Source organism: Cynara cardunculus (assembly GCF_001531365.2).
Source record: "Cynara cardunculus var. scolymus isolate 2C chromosome LG 12, CcrdV1, whole genome shotgun sequence".
NCBI lineage: Eukaryota > Viridiplantae > Streptophyta > Magnoliopsida > Asterales > Asteraceae > Cynara > Cynara cardunculus.
The window spans coordinates 21720513-21733621 of record NC_037539.1 but is presented as its reverse complement, the minus strand read 5'-3'; the positions used below and the strand labels follow the sequence as shown (position 1 = coordinate 21733621).

Below are 13109 nucleotides of genomic sequence, written 5' to 3'. Positions count from 1 at the left end.
TAGAAATGAATGAAGATCTGTAAGTACAAGTTTACAGATTCTGATATTCAAAGAATAACGAAATGTGTATCAATCAAAGAAAAAGAATATCAGAAAAACAACTTTGATTACAAACGAGTGTATCATCACCGAAAATGATTTTCATATCAAAGATGTGATAATAACGGTTTGAAGAATAGCTGAAACATGTATTGGAATTATGTACGATGAGAAATTACACAAGTAAAGTCTCAGGAAATACCTACTTAGAAAATGTACTCGTTTTCAGAAGAAAAAAAACAACTCAATTTAAAGATTTTCCAGAGACTCCCCCTAGAAAATAGATTTAAGTAATATTTTATTTCAGCTCAAAATAATAAAAATGAAACCATTTTGGTTCAGGTCCTGAACTAAATTATTCATAAGCCACAATCAATTTAAGCACGGGTCCTAAAATGTTGTGTTTAGAAACCATAATTGTTGTAATCTTAGATTTAACCTCCAAACTATTGAACTTCCAGACTATTTAGCTTCGAATTAAACTATCCAGCTTCCTGTATTCTTTCTCTCCATATCTCCCATCTCTCAATGTGTTCATCTCGATTTCAGGTTTGCTTTTACTTCATGTTTTTAGCCGGCCTATGGCATACTTGTCGTGGAAACAACAATTCATTTTTTTCCTCAACTCAATCTTTTGCTCTTGATAGTTTTTTCACTTTTGTTCAGATTTTAGGTTTTGTCTTGAATCTTGACCACTCTCTTTTATTTTGATTTATGAACATGTATCAGTCAAGCATGTCGTGACTCAAGATATTACTATTATATAAGACGATGATATCATATATTTCATGTCCATTGTAAGTTACTCTACTAGTGTTCTGTATCTCATACCTTTGATGATTATTTTTCTTAGAGTTGTTGTCAATAATTTGTTGCTGCAAGTTCATTTCTGTGTGTTTTTCCGACTTTAATGTTGATGATCATCTCAAATTTGTCTCATGCAATATTGTTTATAGGAGTTTGACTCAATGGAGTAGAGGACACAGAGGTGGTGGTTATTTCTTTGTCTGCAAGATTTTAAATGCCATAAAGAATGTAGGTATTTCTTTTGTTCTTCGTCAAATATACATTCATATAGAAAATTAATAAGTCGTAGCTTTTGAAGCCAAATTTTCAAATGTGCAAAGTGGAATATATGTTGTGAGTAGTATTTGAACCTTAGATCTTTTTACATCGATAAAGATTCTCATCATGGACTTCTTCTATTTGCGAAGCCAAATCGGGTTATGACTTGTGAAATGAGGTCTATGTTGCAGTTTCTTTTAAATTTTTCATTGATGTGCTTTGTATAAATTGTGAGAAATGATTAAAACAAAGTCACCTATGAGGAACCATGTTTTCACCAAGGTTGATAGCTTATGTCCTGGTTTTTATTATTGTGTAGAACAATGACATTTATAATTGTAGAAATAGTTGAAACAAAGTTACTTACAAGTAAGCATGTTTTCACTTTGCACCACGATTCATATTATGGAACTTGTGGCCATAATCTGTCGGTGAAAATGTTGTAAGTTTGAAGTTGGTTGTATAAGCACCGACATGATGATCGTCAAGTGTGAATTGTTGAATGCTTGGTAGGAGATGAGTCGGGGTTATTACAGATCAAGAAACAATGAAGGTAATTTTTATTAACTAATTGAAATATCTAGAAAATATGTATCTAAATTTATAGTTGTCTCACATTTTATCTTAATTGTTAGTAGAAAGGATTACTTACCTCATAGTTAGCTTGTGTAGTATATTAGTTTCTTATTAATTGATTAAATTTCATTACTAATTGATATAGCAAAATATGAAGTTCAATATTGTTTGCAACAATACATTTTCTCAAGTTTTTCATGAATATGAATACGAGCATGAATTTCTTGAAGTTGTGAATAGTCAGACATTAATTCTTCAAGAGAAATAGGTTCTTATATTGTTTTTTGTGGTTAATTGTAAACAATCATGAAGTAGTGGCCAAAGATTATTAGATTAGTAGCAACGAAACTAGCTAATGTAACCAAAGAAGATAAAGCATATATATCATTGCATTAGATAGTATTGAGTATATAATACTTGGTTAGTTGGTTTTCCCTTTTCAGTATGTTATTAACCTCTGTTTTTCTTTGCTAATAATTATTGAAGTGCATTTCTAAGCATGTATCTCTTATAATGAGCCTTTCTGAAGATACAACTTAATGTTTGCTCCCTTATTTCTTCTTGACATTTTTGCCAACATTTCATTTAAAATTTACTCAAATCATATGAACTGAATGATACACGTATCATGTCAAGGTTGATCAGTTTCTGATGTGCCAAGTAGGGTGGTTTTTTTTTGTTTTGAACGATGATTAATTCACAACAATTATTCCTTTTCAATATTGTTGTGTGTCTAAGGAAAGCATACCTATAGGTGAGATAGAGATAAATTTCATATGTTCTACGAATTAATTAGATTATGTTCTCTTACTTTTAAGTTTGACATGGGTTTTTCAGCAAAAGCCAAAAGCATTGATTTTTTTTTCTTTTTAGAGGTTGGTGAGCCTAATAGCAATGTCATAATGGCATAAACTATACGTATTGCAATAATTTCTGAGGTTGGGTGGTATGGAATAACTTGTAATGCAATATTCAAAATGTTAACTTGGCACCTCCTATGATCAATAATACCACTGATGTATCAAAGATAGGTAATGTAACTTTTCGACCTGAAAAAAGATGTAGATAATTCAAGAATCCATGGAGAGAGAGAAATTAGAAGGGGACTTTAAATTGTCATGATATATTTTATATGTGATGAATCATGTTTGGGGGTACAAAGTGAAAGTAGAGCAAGCTCTAGGATGTTCACCGGATTAAAAGTTGACACAGTAGGCGAAGTTGCTTCCATGAAAAGCTTCTACATCAATGTTAGGATGCTTAATTAGACCTGATAGCAGGAAGTTGAAGTCTGAAATTTTGATTATTAAGTTGAGATTATAGGTGTATGTGATCCTTGAGTCAACTTCTCATTGTCTTTTTTTACAATCACAAGTCTTTTTAGAAGATTCATTCTCTCAACCATTTTTAAGATTCTTGATATCGATTGCGTTGGTTAGAAAGTTCTTCAGCCAAAATTTGGAAGTTATTCACATACATTTATGTTGTTTTCTTATAGGCAATTTATTGCAGTTTTCAGTTTTCATGAACTCTTTTGATTCTCGAAAAGAGACTAAATTTGACCTCGAGAAGTTATACAACACAACTGAGTGTCCAATTTTGCTTGTGAAAAGGCATGAATTCAACTTAATGTCAGATATTTTTGTAACTCGCGGGTTGAGGATATACAAGAAGGATCAAATTCTAAGCAAACAAAGACAATTTGCTTCATGGACAATGTTCCAAAATGCTCATACTTTATTTTAGATACTTTAGAGTCTCATTAATGCGTCCCATTTTAGACGATATCAACCATGTGGATGTTTTTCATTTGCTTTTGAATTTACCGTTATTTCCACTTGAACAAGTATTGTGTTGTAAGTTGTAATAGTCTTGTTATAGTATCGTAGTTAATTTGTATAATTTTAGAATGGAGCATGTGGGGGGTCTCAGTGTAATCAAATTGGTTGTTGCAATTTACCTGTACCAGTTGCTCACCGCTGATGCTCATCCGTATAACGTTGTTTCAGATTGTGATTATATCAATTCATGTTGTTTCAGCTTGTGTTTGATGGGCCCACGTTACATTCTTCAAAGAGCTTTCTATAAACTTTGTTCTTGACTTTTTGAGATCAAATTGAATCTACTTTTAGATCCGAAGAGTTCACAAAAACTTAAAACTGCAGTTGCTTTGAGAGTTGAACCATGTTCAAGAAAGATGTAATTACCACATAAAAAAAATTTGGAAGGTTAATCTCAAATAGATATCATCATCAGTACTTTTATTCCATTTACAACATCCTTGTATCTTAAGTTGCATGATGTGTGTCTCATGACACGTCCATGGCTAACCAAACTTATTATTTAATGCCGGTGAAGACATTATATTTTGTTAAACAATTGAAAAGTATTCTTATTATAAATTCAGCTATATAATGTCTTTGACTTTGAATGCACGTCTCACCACTAGGTGGACATATGAACATCATTTCATAAACATATATCTTTTGCCTATAATACGGTTAATGTACATGGCAAAAAATTAACCGGAACTGAAATTTACTTTATTCGATTAATCAAACCAATTAATCCACAAACTGAATAGTCCAAAATCGTTTTGGTTCAGGTGGATTATTTGATTTTAGAATTTCTTTTATACACCTAGGACCCTGAGCCACCTAAGTTTCTGGATTTACAACCGGCTAACTCGCAAAGCACGAGACCCACACTAGTTCAGTAATATATTACTAAAAATTGATTCATTTGAGAAAAAATATAAAATTTAATACAAATCACTATTAAAAACCAGGGCCTAGGTATATAACCTTAAACATGAGTTTAATTAAACTCATGATTATGAAACCATTTTTTATTTAATAGAATCACAAATTTAATTAAATCACATATAAAATTATATTCCTAAATGACCCGGTTGATCATCTGCTAAAATTTGGCAGCTTGTAAAGTTTGAAATAAAATGCTTGTACCATTTTGCTGAGGATTTCGGTGTCCTCTCAAGGGTTGCATAATCAACATGGTAAAGACCAAATCTTATCGTGTATCCACATAGCCACTCGAAGTTGTCAAGCAACGACCAAGCAAAGTAACCTCTAACATCTGCTCCTTTCCTGATCCAAAATTTGTAACCAATAAAATAAATTTTGTCAGAGTCTTGTATCAGTTAAACTTTAAAACGACATATGCATTACATACCTTACTACCGAAAACAGGGCATCCAAGTAGCTCTTCATGTATTCTACTCGTTTGTCATCATTGAGGAAATCATTGATTCTTGAATCAGGCCGGTTCATCACGCCAAAGCCTACAAAATTCGCAGATTTCCACTAATGACCGATGCTAATTAGCATACAAGTGGGACCCACTCGAGTTTTGTGGGACCCGCTTCCTCTTGCTAGACCATATATAGAGAGAGAGAGAGGGGTTTACTTTGCAAACCACGTTATTTGTACAAACCGTACAAACATCATTCAACCAATCATAATTTCATTTTGTTCCTATTTTTGTAATTATGAGAGGTTGATTAATCATTTTTTATTCTGGAAGTTGTTAATCATGGATATTATCATCTTCATTATTTTAATTTTAGAGAAATACATGAAACAGTTTCATTAAAATTTCATTAAGTATTATATGAAACAATTTCATAACCATATATGAAATAACTTCATCATAAAAAGTATTATATGAAACAATTTCACAAGATTAAACAATTTCATGAAAAAAATTCGTAAGATTAAACAATGAACTCCACAAATGAAAGTGGTTTGCACGGTTTATACAAATTGGATGGTTTGTATTTGATCATTGTCCCCTCTCTCTATATATAAACTAAAGAAGAACTTCAAGTCACTCACCGTTCTCTGTGATGAACATTGGTGTATTATTGAATCTGTTCTTGAGATAAGTCACCATCTTCTCCATTCCTTGAGGACAAACATAAAGCCAATCCACTGCAGACTGCATAACCCACAACACCAAATAATTCACATATCCTCCTACCTATGGGAATCAAAATTGCAATAATTTCCTTCTCAAAAAGCTATCATCATCTATTTTCCCATCGTCATCTTCACATAGAAATTGATGGTATCATTCGTTTAAACCAAATGCACCTAATATATACCACATGGAAGTTGGTTTTTGTGTACGTAAATATGACCTATATCCCGAAGAATAGAGCGTCTGTTTCATGAAGACCCGCGACTGTATGAAAGTGTGACAGGGAGAGAGAGATGATAAAGTTTTGATGTTGACAAATAGTCAATCATTGTAATTTTCATGGCACGTATGAAATGGGAATCATGGTTTCCCTCCTATGAAAATTGCAATAATTTCCTTTCAAAACCCTACAAATATCTATTTGCCCATCATTATCCTTGCATATAAACACTGATGGTATCCTTCGCGTAAAAAACCAAACCAATCCAAACCCAACCGACACCGTAAATCCCATTCGAAGGTAGGGTACAGAGGATGAGATGTATGCAGACCTTAATTCTACCTCTAAAAGTAGAAAGGTTGTTTCCTTAAAGACCCGAGATTGTGCAAGAGTATGAGCAAACGTGTAGAAGGAACAAGGACTAACACATATAGTCAATCGTTGTAATTCTAATATAGGGAAGAGGATAAAACAGAGAATGCCATACAGATTCTCCTATGAGAACACCGTTCTTAAGAGCAGTTCTGAGATAATAACCCTCCGTCTTCGAAACACCAGGTCCTTCTTCACATGTCGACTGTGAGCAGTCTTTTGCGTAGAAACTTGTATAATGGTTCACACCAATGAAGTCTAATAATCCATTCTTTAGCTTCTTTAAATAATCGTTTGATAAATCGGGTAATAAAGATCCCAGAATATCTTTCATTTCTTCAGGATATTTTCCAAATATAATTGGGTCTAAGAACCTACACAACAGATTAAACTGGAGTTTGAAGCAAACATGTGAAAATTTAATGATCAGAACATGACTTACGGAATTGGGACCTCACCAATTCATGTAGAAGGATTGAGCTCTCAGAGCAGCTAGTCTGTCTTGTGAGGAATTGCTGATGGGCTCATACCACACAGCATTCATAACAATCCCAATACTGGCCTTCTGTTTCTCCTGAAATCCAGTGGAAACCTGTTGAATTCTTTTTAGGGAAGACATGAAACCAAATACAAATTACCTCCATTTCCCCTCCTTGTCCACCAATCAAACGCTGACCAGGGGCGCACTTCTGTGGGAGCTTACGGTGGCACGACATCGTAGCAGAAATTCTTTTACGTTCCTTGAGGGCGCAATGTTTGGTTGCGTGGCCCGATACCTATAGGCTATATTTTTTTAAACTAAATTTTGAAAGGGTGAGAGTTCGAATCCCCTTTTTGGCAAATTTCCTGTTTTCAGCTTTTATCTATAACTTCTGTTGTACTAAACCATTTGCGGGAAACTGGCCGTGGAGGGGTCGAACCCATGGCCCTTTCTTGCAAATGCAAGCAACCAACCAACTCGTGCCACCGTTTGGTTTAATTTATATTAAATTTTCCATATTTTTTACACTTAAGGTAAAAGTGCCACCCTTCGAAAATTTTGCTAAATCTGTCTTTGTCCTTACTACTGGTTGAAGAGAGATAAGAAAAGAACGAATTAAAATAAATATATATTAAATGAAGTAACCATATGACAGGTGATAATTGACATGGAATTTGGGGACAAGTGATTTGTAAGGGAGTAAATTTTGCCCAATTGTGGGATTCCTAGATTATCTTGAGCAAGCCCAAAGCCGATAAAAAGCGGTTAAATCCCACAAGTTTATATTATTTAGGGGTCGTTTACCAAACACTTAGCCGGTAAGTGTTTATCGGTAAAATCTAACATTATAATTTACTTACTGGGTAAGATCTTAGTCCACCAAAACGACACCGTATGCAACAATTTACCTGGTAAGCGCTTACCGTGGTAAGAGTCATCGCCTTCACTTACCGGGTAAGACTCTTGGTCATTGTCTCGCTCTTACCGGGTAAGACTCTTGGTCATTGTCTCGCTCTTACCGGGTAAGACTCTTGGTCATTGTCTCGCTCTTACCGGGTAAAATTCTTGGTCTTTACCATATTCATCCGGTGTAGGTAATGTGACTTGATAAGCGCTTACCAAGATAAGCGTTTGGTAAACGGCCCCTTACTTGTGTTAAGTAAGGTTGGAGTACCTGATATTTGGTCCGGTAGATGTCGACTGCCGACGCATGAGATAGAATCATATTATGAGCTACGATAAACGGCTCCCTCTCAGAATCTCCAGAGCTACAATTCCCAAACGAACCTGAGCACCTAGCTGGTGGGTAAATCCCCGATCTATAACCACGTATAGCAACAACATTTGGTTCATTGAAGGTGACCCAGTACTTGACTCGGTCCCCATAGTATTTGAAACATATATGCGCATAGTAAGCAAAATCTTGCCTGACAAAGAAAGAAGAAGATACTTATGTTTACCATACATTTGGTTAATCAGATTCATGACAAGAATTCTAGATATGCTCAGTAACGAGAAAACTGCTACTTACTGCACTTGTGGACTTAGCCAACCACCATATCTATCTTCAAGTTCCTGAGGTATATCGTAATGAGTCAATGACACAAATGGTTGGATTCCTGAAAGGGGATTTATTTATATCATAATTATTTTGAATTTGAAAGTTGAACTTCCATAATCAGAAATTGGAGTCTTTAATGAGGAAATATATGGAATATATATATTATTTTCTCAACCTTTTCCTATGAGGGCATTGATGAGCTTGTCATAATGTCTTATTCCAGCCATGTTCACAGTTCCAAACCTTCCCTCTAATGGAAGAAAACAAACCAATAATCAACAACTCACTTGACAAATATCGTATGCATAATCTCAATAGCGAAAAGCAGGAGAAAAGTATACCAAACAAAACGAACCCATTAAGTCTCACACATGGGTAGGATGTGGGGGTAAGATGTATGAAGACCTCCAACTTACAAAACAAAAAATTTAAAAAACAAGCAAGCTACAAGATATAGGGCGTGCAAAGAAGCAATGGGTACAGTAAACAGAAAGTGCAGCAAGAACATACTTCATATTTCTGACCTATACCACAAACAATCAAAATTTATATAAATGAAAACCTAGCGCTCTCTCTCTCTCTCTCTCTCCATACATGTTCATGTATGAAAATGCAACCACACATGATTTGCTAATATATTTGAGTAGGTTGTTGTACAGGTTATAATTTATGATTTTTACTTAAAAAGCAGAAGCTAAGAGAACATTAATAACTTACTAGGTAAAATTCTAGCCCATGATATGGAGAAACGATAGGCATTTAATCCAATGTATTCCATAAGCTCAAGATCATCCTATATTATCATAAAGACACAAGATTAGCACATTTTCATGGAAATTTTGTCTACCTTTGGTTAGAGGTAAAGTTTGCATGCATCCTATCTTTACATGAGATTACTGGGTTTGTTTGGTTTGGTTTACACAAGATTAACATACTAATTCTAATGCTAGAGAAAAATAGTAAGCAGTAAAATAAAACTTAAAGTAGCTCTTTTAAATTGCATTAGCAGTCATTATATTCAATGCCAAGTAACTTGAACGATGAGTGATACAAGTTTTGAGTCCAATAGCAATGACCAAGTCACCCCTAAGGTCGAACGAATATTATCAACTTGTGAACTCATTCTATTTTCAATTTCTTATATTTACTAAGTAGATCTAAGCATGTGTTCTAATTTTCAATTTGTACATCCTAAGGTGTGATTCGTATCTTGAATACTGTTCACCATTTTAGACAGTAAGAAAGAATAAATCTATCATCGATAGTACAGCTAACCATGCCCCTTCCTGACATTTTATAGGCATGGGTAAACGTAAAAATAGGGCCCACGGCAAGAAACAAGGTTTTTAGCAATTACTTTTGTCGTCGCAAAAAGTTCATTTATCATCAGAAAGAGTATATAACAACATGTTGTTGCCATAACTTGCAGCGGAAACATATCATCGCTAAAAGGAGCATTGTCAAAACTCATTTTTCTTGTAGTGACCCTCGGTAAGTACGAAAAAAAAAATTCAATAAATGCTCTTCATTAGTATAAAATTGAGTACAAGAAATGCTAATAATTTACTGAGGAAAGAAATCTTATTTATCTTTATTATAGATATATAAAAGAGTACTTAAATTTACATACTTCTTGTTAGGTAATTTGAAACCAAGAATATATGAACTATGATTGATAAATTTTTATAAAAAGTAAGAATTTTTTTAGTTCATAACAAGAAATATGTGTTATTTTGATACAAAAAGAAAATTTACGTGAATGAAGTAATCGTGAAGGTCAACAAGAGATCAATAATAAAAGAAGATTATCAAGGTTTTCTGGACAAGTAGACAAATGAGGATTAATAAGAATATAAAAGAAAAAGATGATTCATTGAGATCCAATAAGAATAAACAATGAATTAAACATATAATATGCAAACTCAACAAATGATTGTTTGAGCACTTGAATAGAATCTTCTGGTGTTGCGGAATCTCAATGAAAAATACATAAGTCAAACAATTGATGAAGATATTTAAATTTTGTTTTTCTTTTTTTTCTGCTCAAGTAAAATAAGATGTTAAGATTAAAAGTTTATGGAACATGACATATATAAGAGACATTACTAAATACATATAGTAGAAAAATTTTATTGATTAATCACAAAACCATTAAACACATCATAAATTATAAGAACAATAGATTGATTGTCAAATAATAGCAAAATATTTTATGTAGAAACAAGAATAGATAATAATAGTGAAGAAAAACAATTAAAACAATATAACCAAATAGCAATAGTCAATAGAAACAAAAATTGATAAAAATATCCAACAAAAATATATAGCAATAGCAAGCACATGATCTTAACGTTGAAATGTTCAAGTACAAAAACAGTCAAGCATATAGAGATAACAATAACCAATATCACTGGATCTTGTTGGAGATAAAAAAAAATCAAAGAGGCAATAAACAATAGCATATAATGAATTATCAATTAATTTTTTTTATTTTCTTTTATAATGTAATTAGTTGATATGTTTTTGGGTCCTTATTATCTACTAAATTCTTTTTGTCTCTTGTTATATGCTACAATTTTTTGGGTTTCTTTAATTTATTAAACTTCTATTGTATTTTAAGAAAAATAATTGGGCCCCTGATATTTTTAGGCCCTTGATGTGTGCCCGTGCCGTCCTCTCCAAGGACGGCTATGCAGCTAGCCCCATGCTTTAAATAGTAAAATGACAAACAATAATGTATAGTTATTAATAGTCCATTATCAAGGACTTAAAGGCACTTAATAATGTATAGATGTGTGGGAATTGTAAGTTATTCAAGTGTTTTGGAGCTATTTAAGCCATCAAGGAGGGTATCAAGTTGCAGTAGGAAAGGGATAACATGGTCCCCTTCTTATTTCATGGGCCACAACATCTTCTGGTGCACCCCACTACAACCACTACATATACAATGCCAAGAATGCACTAGAAGCAAGCAAAAGAACAACAAACAAATTAATATCTTTCGCTCTTCTTCGGTAGATCTTGTAAGTGCTCTAAAAAGCTTTAAAGAGCTAGGTGCTTTAGTAACTTTCTAGAGCTTAGTTGTTTAAGCAAAGATTGAATGTATGCATCAGTGGTTCATTTATATATACATATAAAACATCCTTTTTATTAGATTTTGTAAGAATACGAAAATAAATTTTTTGTTATAGTCCTTTTGCAAGAATATAACATATTAACAGCCAAAACATACGAATTCGAAAAAGAACAAGAAAACAAGATTGTATCTGTCACCACTATGTATACTTTAATTGGGCTAGCATAACAACTTGTTGAGATAAATTGAATCACATACAGAAGAAGAAAAACTGTAACATCTTTTTTCTTTAATACACATTCAAGTGCAAGCATATCAATGCAGAATTTTTCAAGTGTATATAAGCACTAGCATCTGCAAGTATTATTCTACAGGATTTGTTTCAATTGTTTGTATAGACTTCATTTAGAAGTCACTATTTTGTCTTACTAAAGAGGTGCATTTTGACTTTTACGACTTTATGTAATGGAGAGACGGAAATGATTTGGAAAGAAACCAGTTCTTTCAGGAGAAAAAGGTAAGAACCCTGAGGGAAAGTTACACTTAATTTCTTTTTCTTTCTCTCCTCTCCTAACAGTAAAAGGTTTGTACGTACAAGATACATGTGGTAATGATCGACAGCAATGTCTCCATTAGAACCATCAGCAATATTTCCTGCAAAAAAAGTCAAAAAGCTGCAAATATTAAAGAGTTTTGAAGAGAAAGTTACAACAGAGAAATAAGTTAATTACCAGGTTTATGTGAGAAAATATCCCAATTACTGAGACCTTTCCCATCAGTAAGGTAAGCTCCTTCGAACTGCAAACATGGTATGGATCCGTCCAAAATAAAGATCAAAAAGAAAAAAGAAAAAAGAAAGGAAATGCGTGATGGTAAAAGATCAACCTGATAAGAAGATGATGTTGTTCCAAACAAGAAGTTTCTTGGAATTGAAGATGAACTGGAATTGGCTCCTAAAACGTTAATAAATCCGTACGATGCCGTAAAGATTGATGAATATGCCCCGAGAACAACGAGCAACAACAAATTTGTGGAATATCCCATATCAAAATTGTTGAAAGATGGAACTATAGGGAAGTGATGGATGGAACTATAGGGAAGTGATGAATGGAACTATGCAAAACTAAAGGTGTGAGTAAGAAAGTCTGTATTTTTAAAGACGTTACAGGTTTTTATAGGAAAAAATAAGTGCAGAAAACAAGTAGCATATGACAGGAAGCCAAGGTGCAGTTCCCATAATGTACACATAGAACTTGTTCTTTTGTCCATTTGACGTGTAGGAGGTGACTCACAAAATAGAACCGAAAGAAAGAGGAAAGCGATGTGAAGTTGAAATAAATTCATTTCACGCATTTAATCCATCCATTTTCTGAAAGAAAAAAACAATAATGCATAATCAAGGACGTCTTTAATGCAGTTGTACAGTGATTTACAAACTTGTTGGTTTATAATCATAAGATAGTAAGGTACCCAAGCACAAGAAGTCAAGAAGGATATATGGTTTGCATGGATTGGAGAGGAAAGTCTTTTTACACTGTAATTTTGTTCTGTCAGTGTCATAAGTCATCAACAAACACTCAAGGAATCTTATGAATGAGCAATGCAGTGTCAGCTAATATGATGTTTAAATCATTAGAGATTTTCTTTAAGAAATGCTAATGACACCACAGGGTGAATGCTTAGAAATCATGTAATCTCTAAAATCTATAAAACATAAATAAATTTAATTATCATTATTATTTAATATACATATATATTAATTAATTGTCATTATATAATT

The 13109-nt window shown here is 33.1% G+C and overlaps 1 protein-coding gene across 2 annotated transcripts; it reads right to left on the bottom strand.

Moving 5' to 3' along the window:
- Positions 1–4528: 4528 nt before the first annotated feature.
- LOC112523030 (beta-glucosidase 46-like) lies at positions 4529–12504 on the bottom strand. Of its 2 annotated transcripts, XM_025132456.1 has the most exons (13): positions 12215–12504; positions 12061–12127; positions 11925–11983; positions 8971–9046; positions 8429–8503; positions 8224–8311; positions 7867–8119; positions 6850–6987; positions 6670–6803; positions 6327–6585; positions 5535–5637; positions 4873–4981; positions 4529–4787 (listed from the first exon to the last, which is right to left on the bottom strand). In XM_025132456.1, the coding sequence occupies exons 1-13, from the start codon at positions 12371–12373 to the stop codon at positions 4571–4573; spliced, it is 1737 nt and encodes a 578-aa protein (XP_024988224.1). In that variant the 5' UTR covers positions 12374–12504; the 3' UTR covers positions 4529–4570. The 2 variants fall into 2 exon arrangements, with proteins under 2 accessions (XP_024988224.1, XP_024988226.1); XM_025132458.1 differs by lacking the exon at positions 6850–6987 and having other exon boundaries at positions 6670–6785.
- Positions 12505–13109: the final 605 nt, after the last annotated feature.

Excerpts from the sequence above, each read along its gene's own strand:
- LOC112523030 (XM_025132456.1), bottom strand. The coding sequence starts at position 12,373 with ATGGGATATTCCACAAATTTGTTGTTGCTCGTTGTTCTCGGGGCATAT. Across the intron at positions 5,638-6,326 it reads GTGTTCTCATAGGAGAATCT|TCTGCAGTGGATTGGCTTTA; the intron begins GTATGGCATTCT and ends TGGGTTATGCAG. Across the intron at positions 4,788-4,872 it reads GCCCTGTTTTCGGTAGTAAG|GAAAGGAGCAGATGTTAGAG; the intron begins GTATGTAATGCA and ends ATTTTGGATCAG.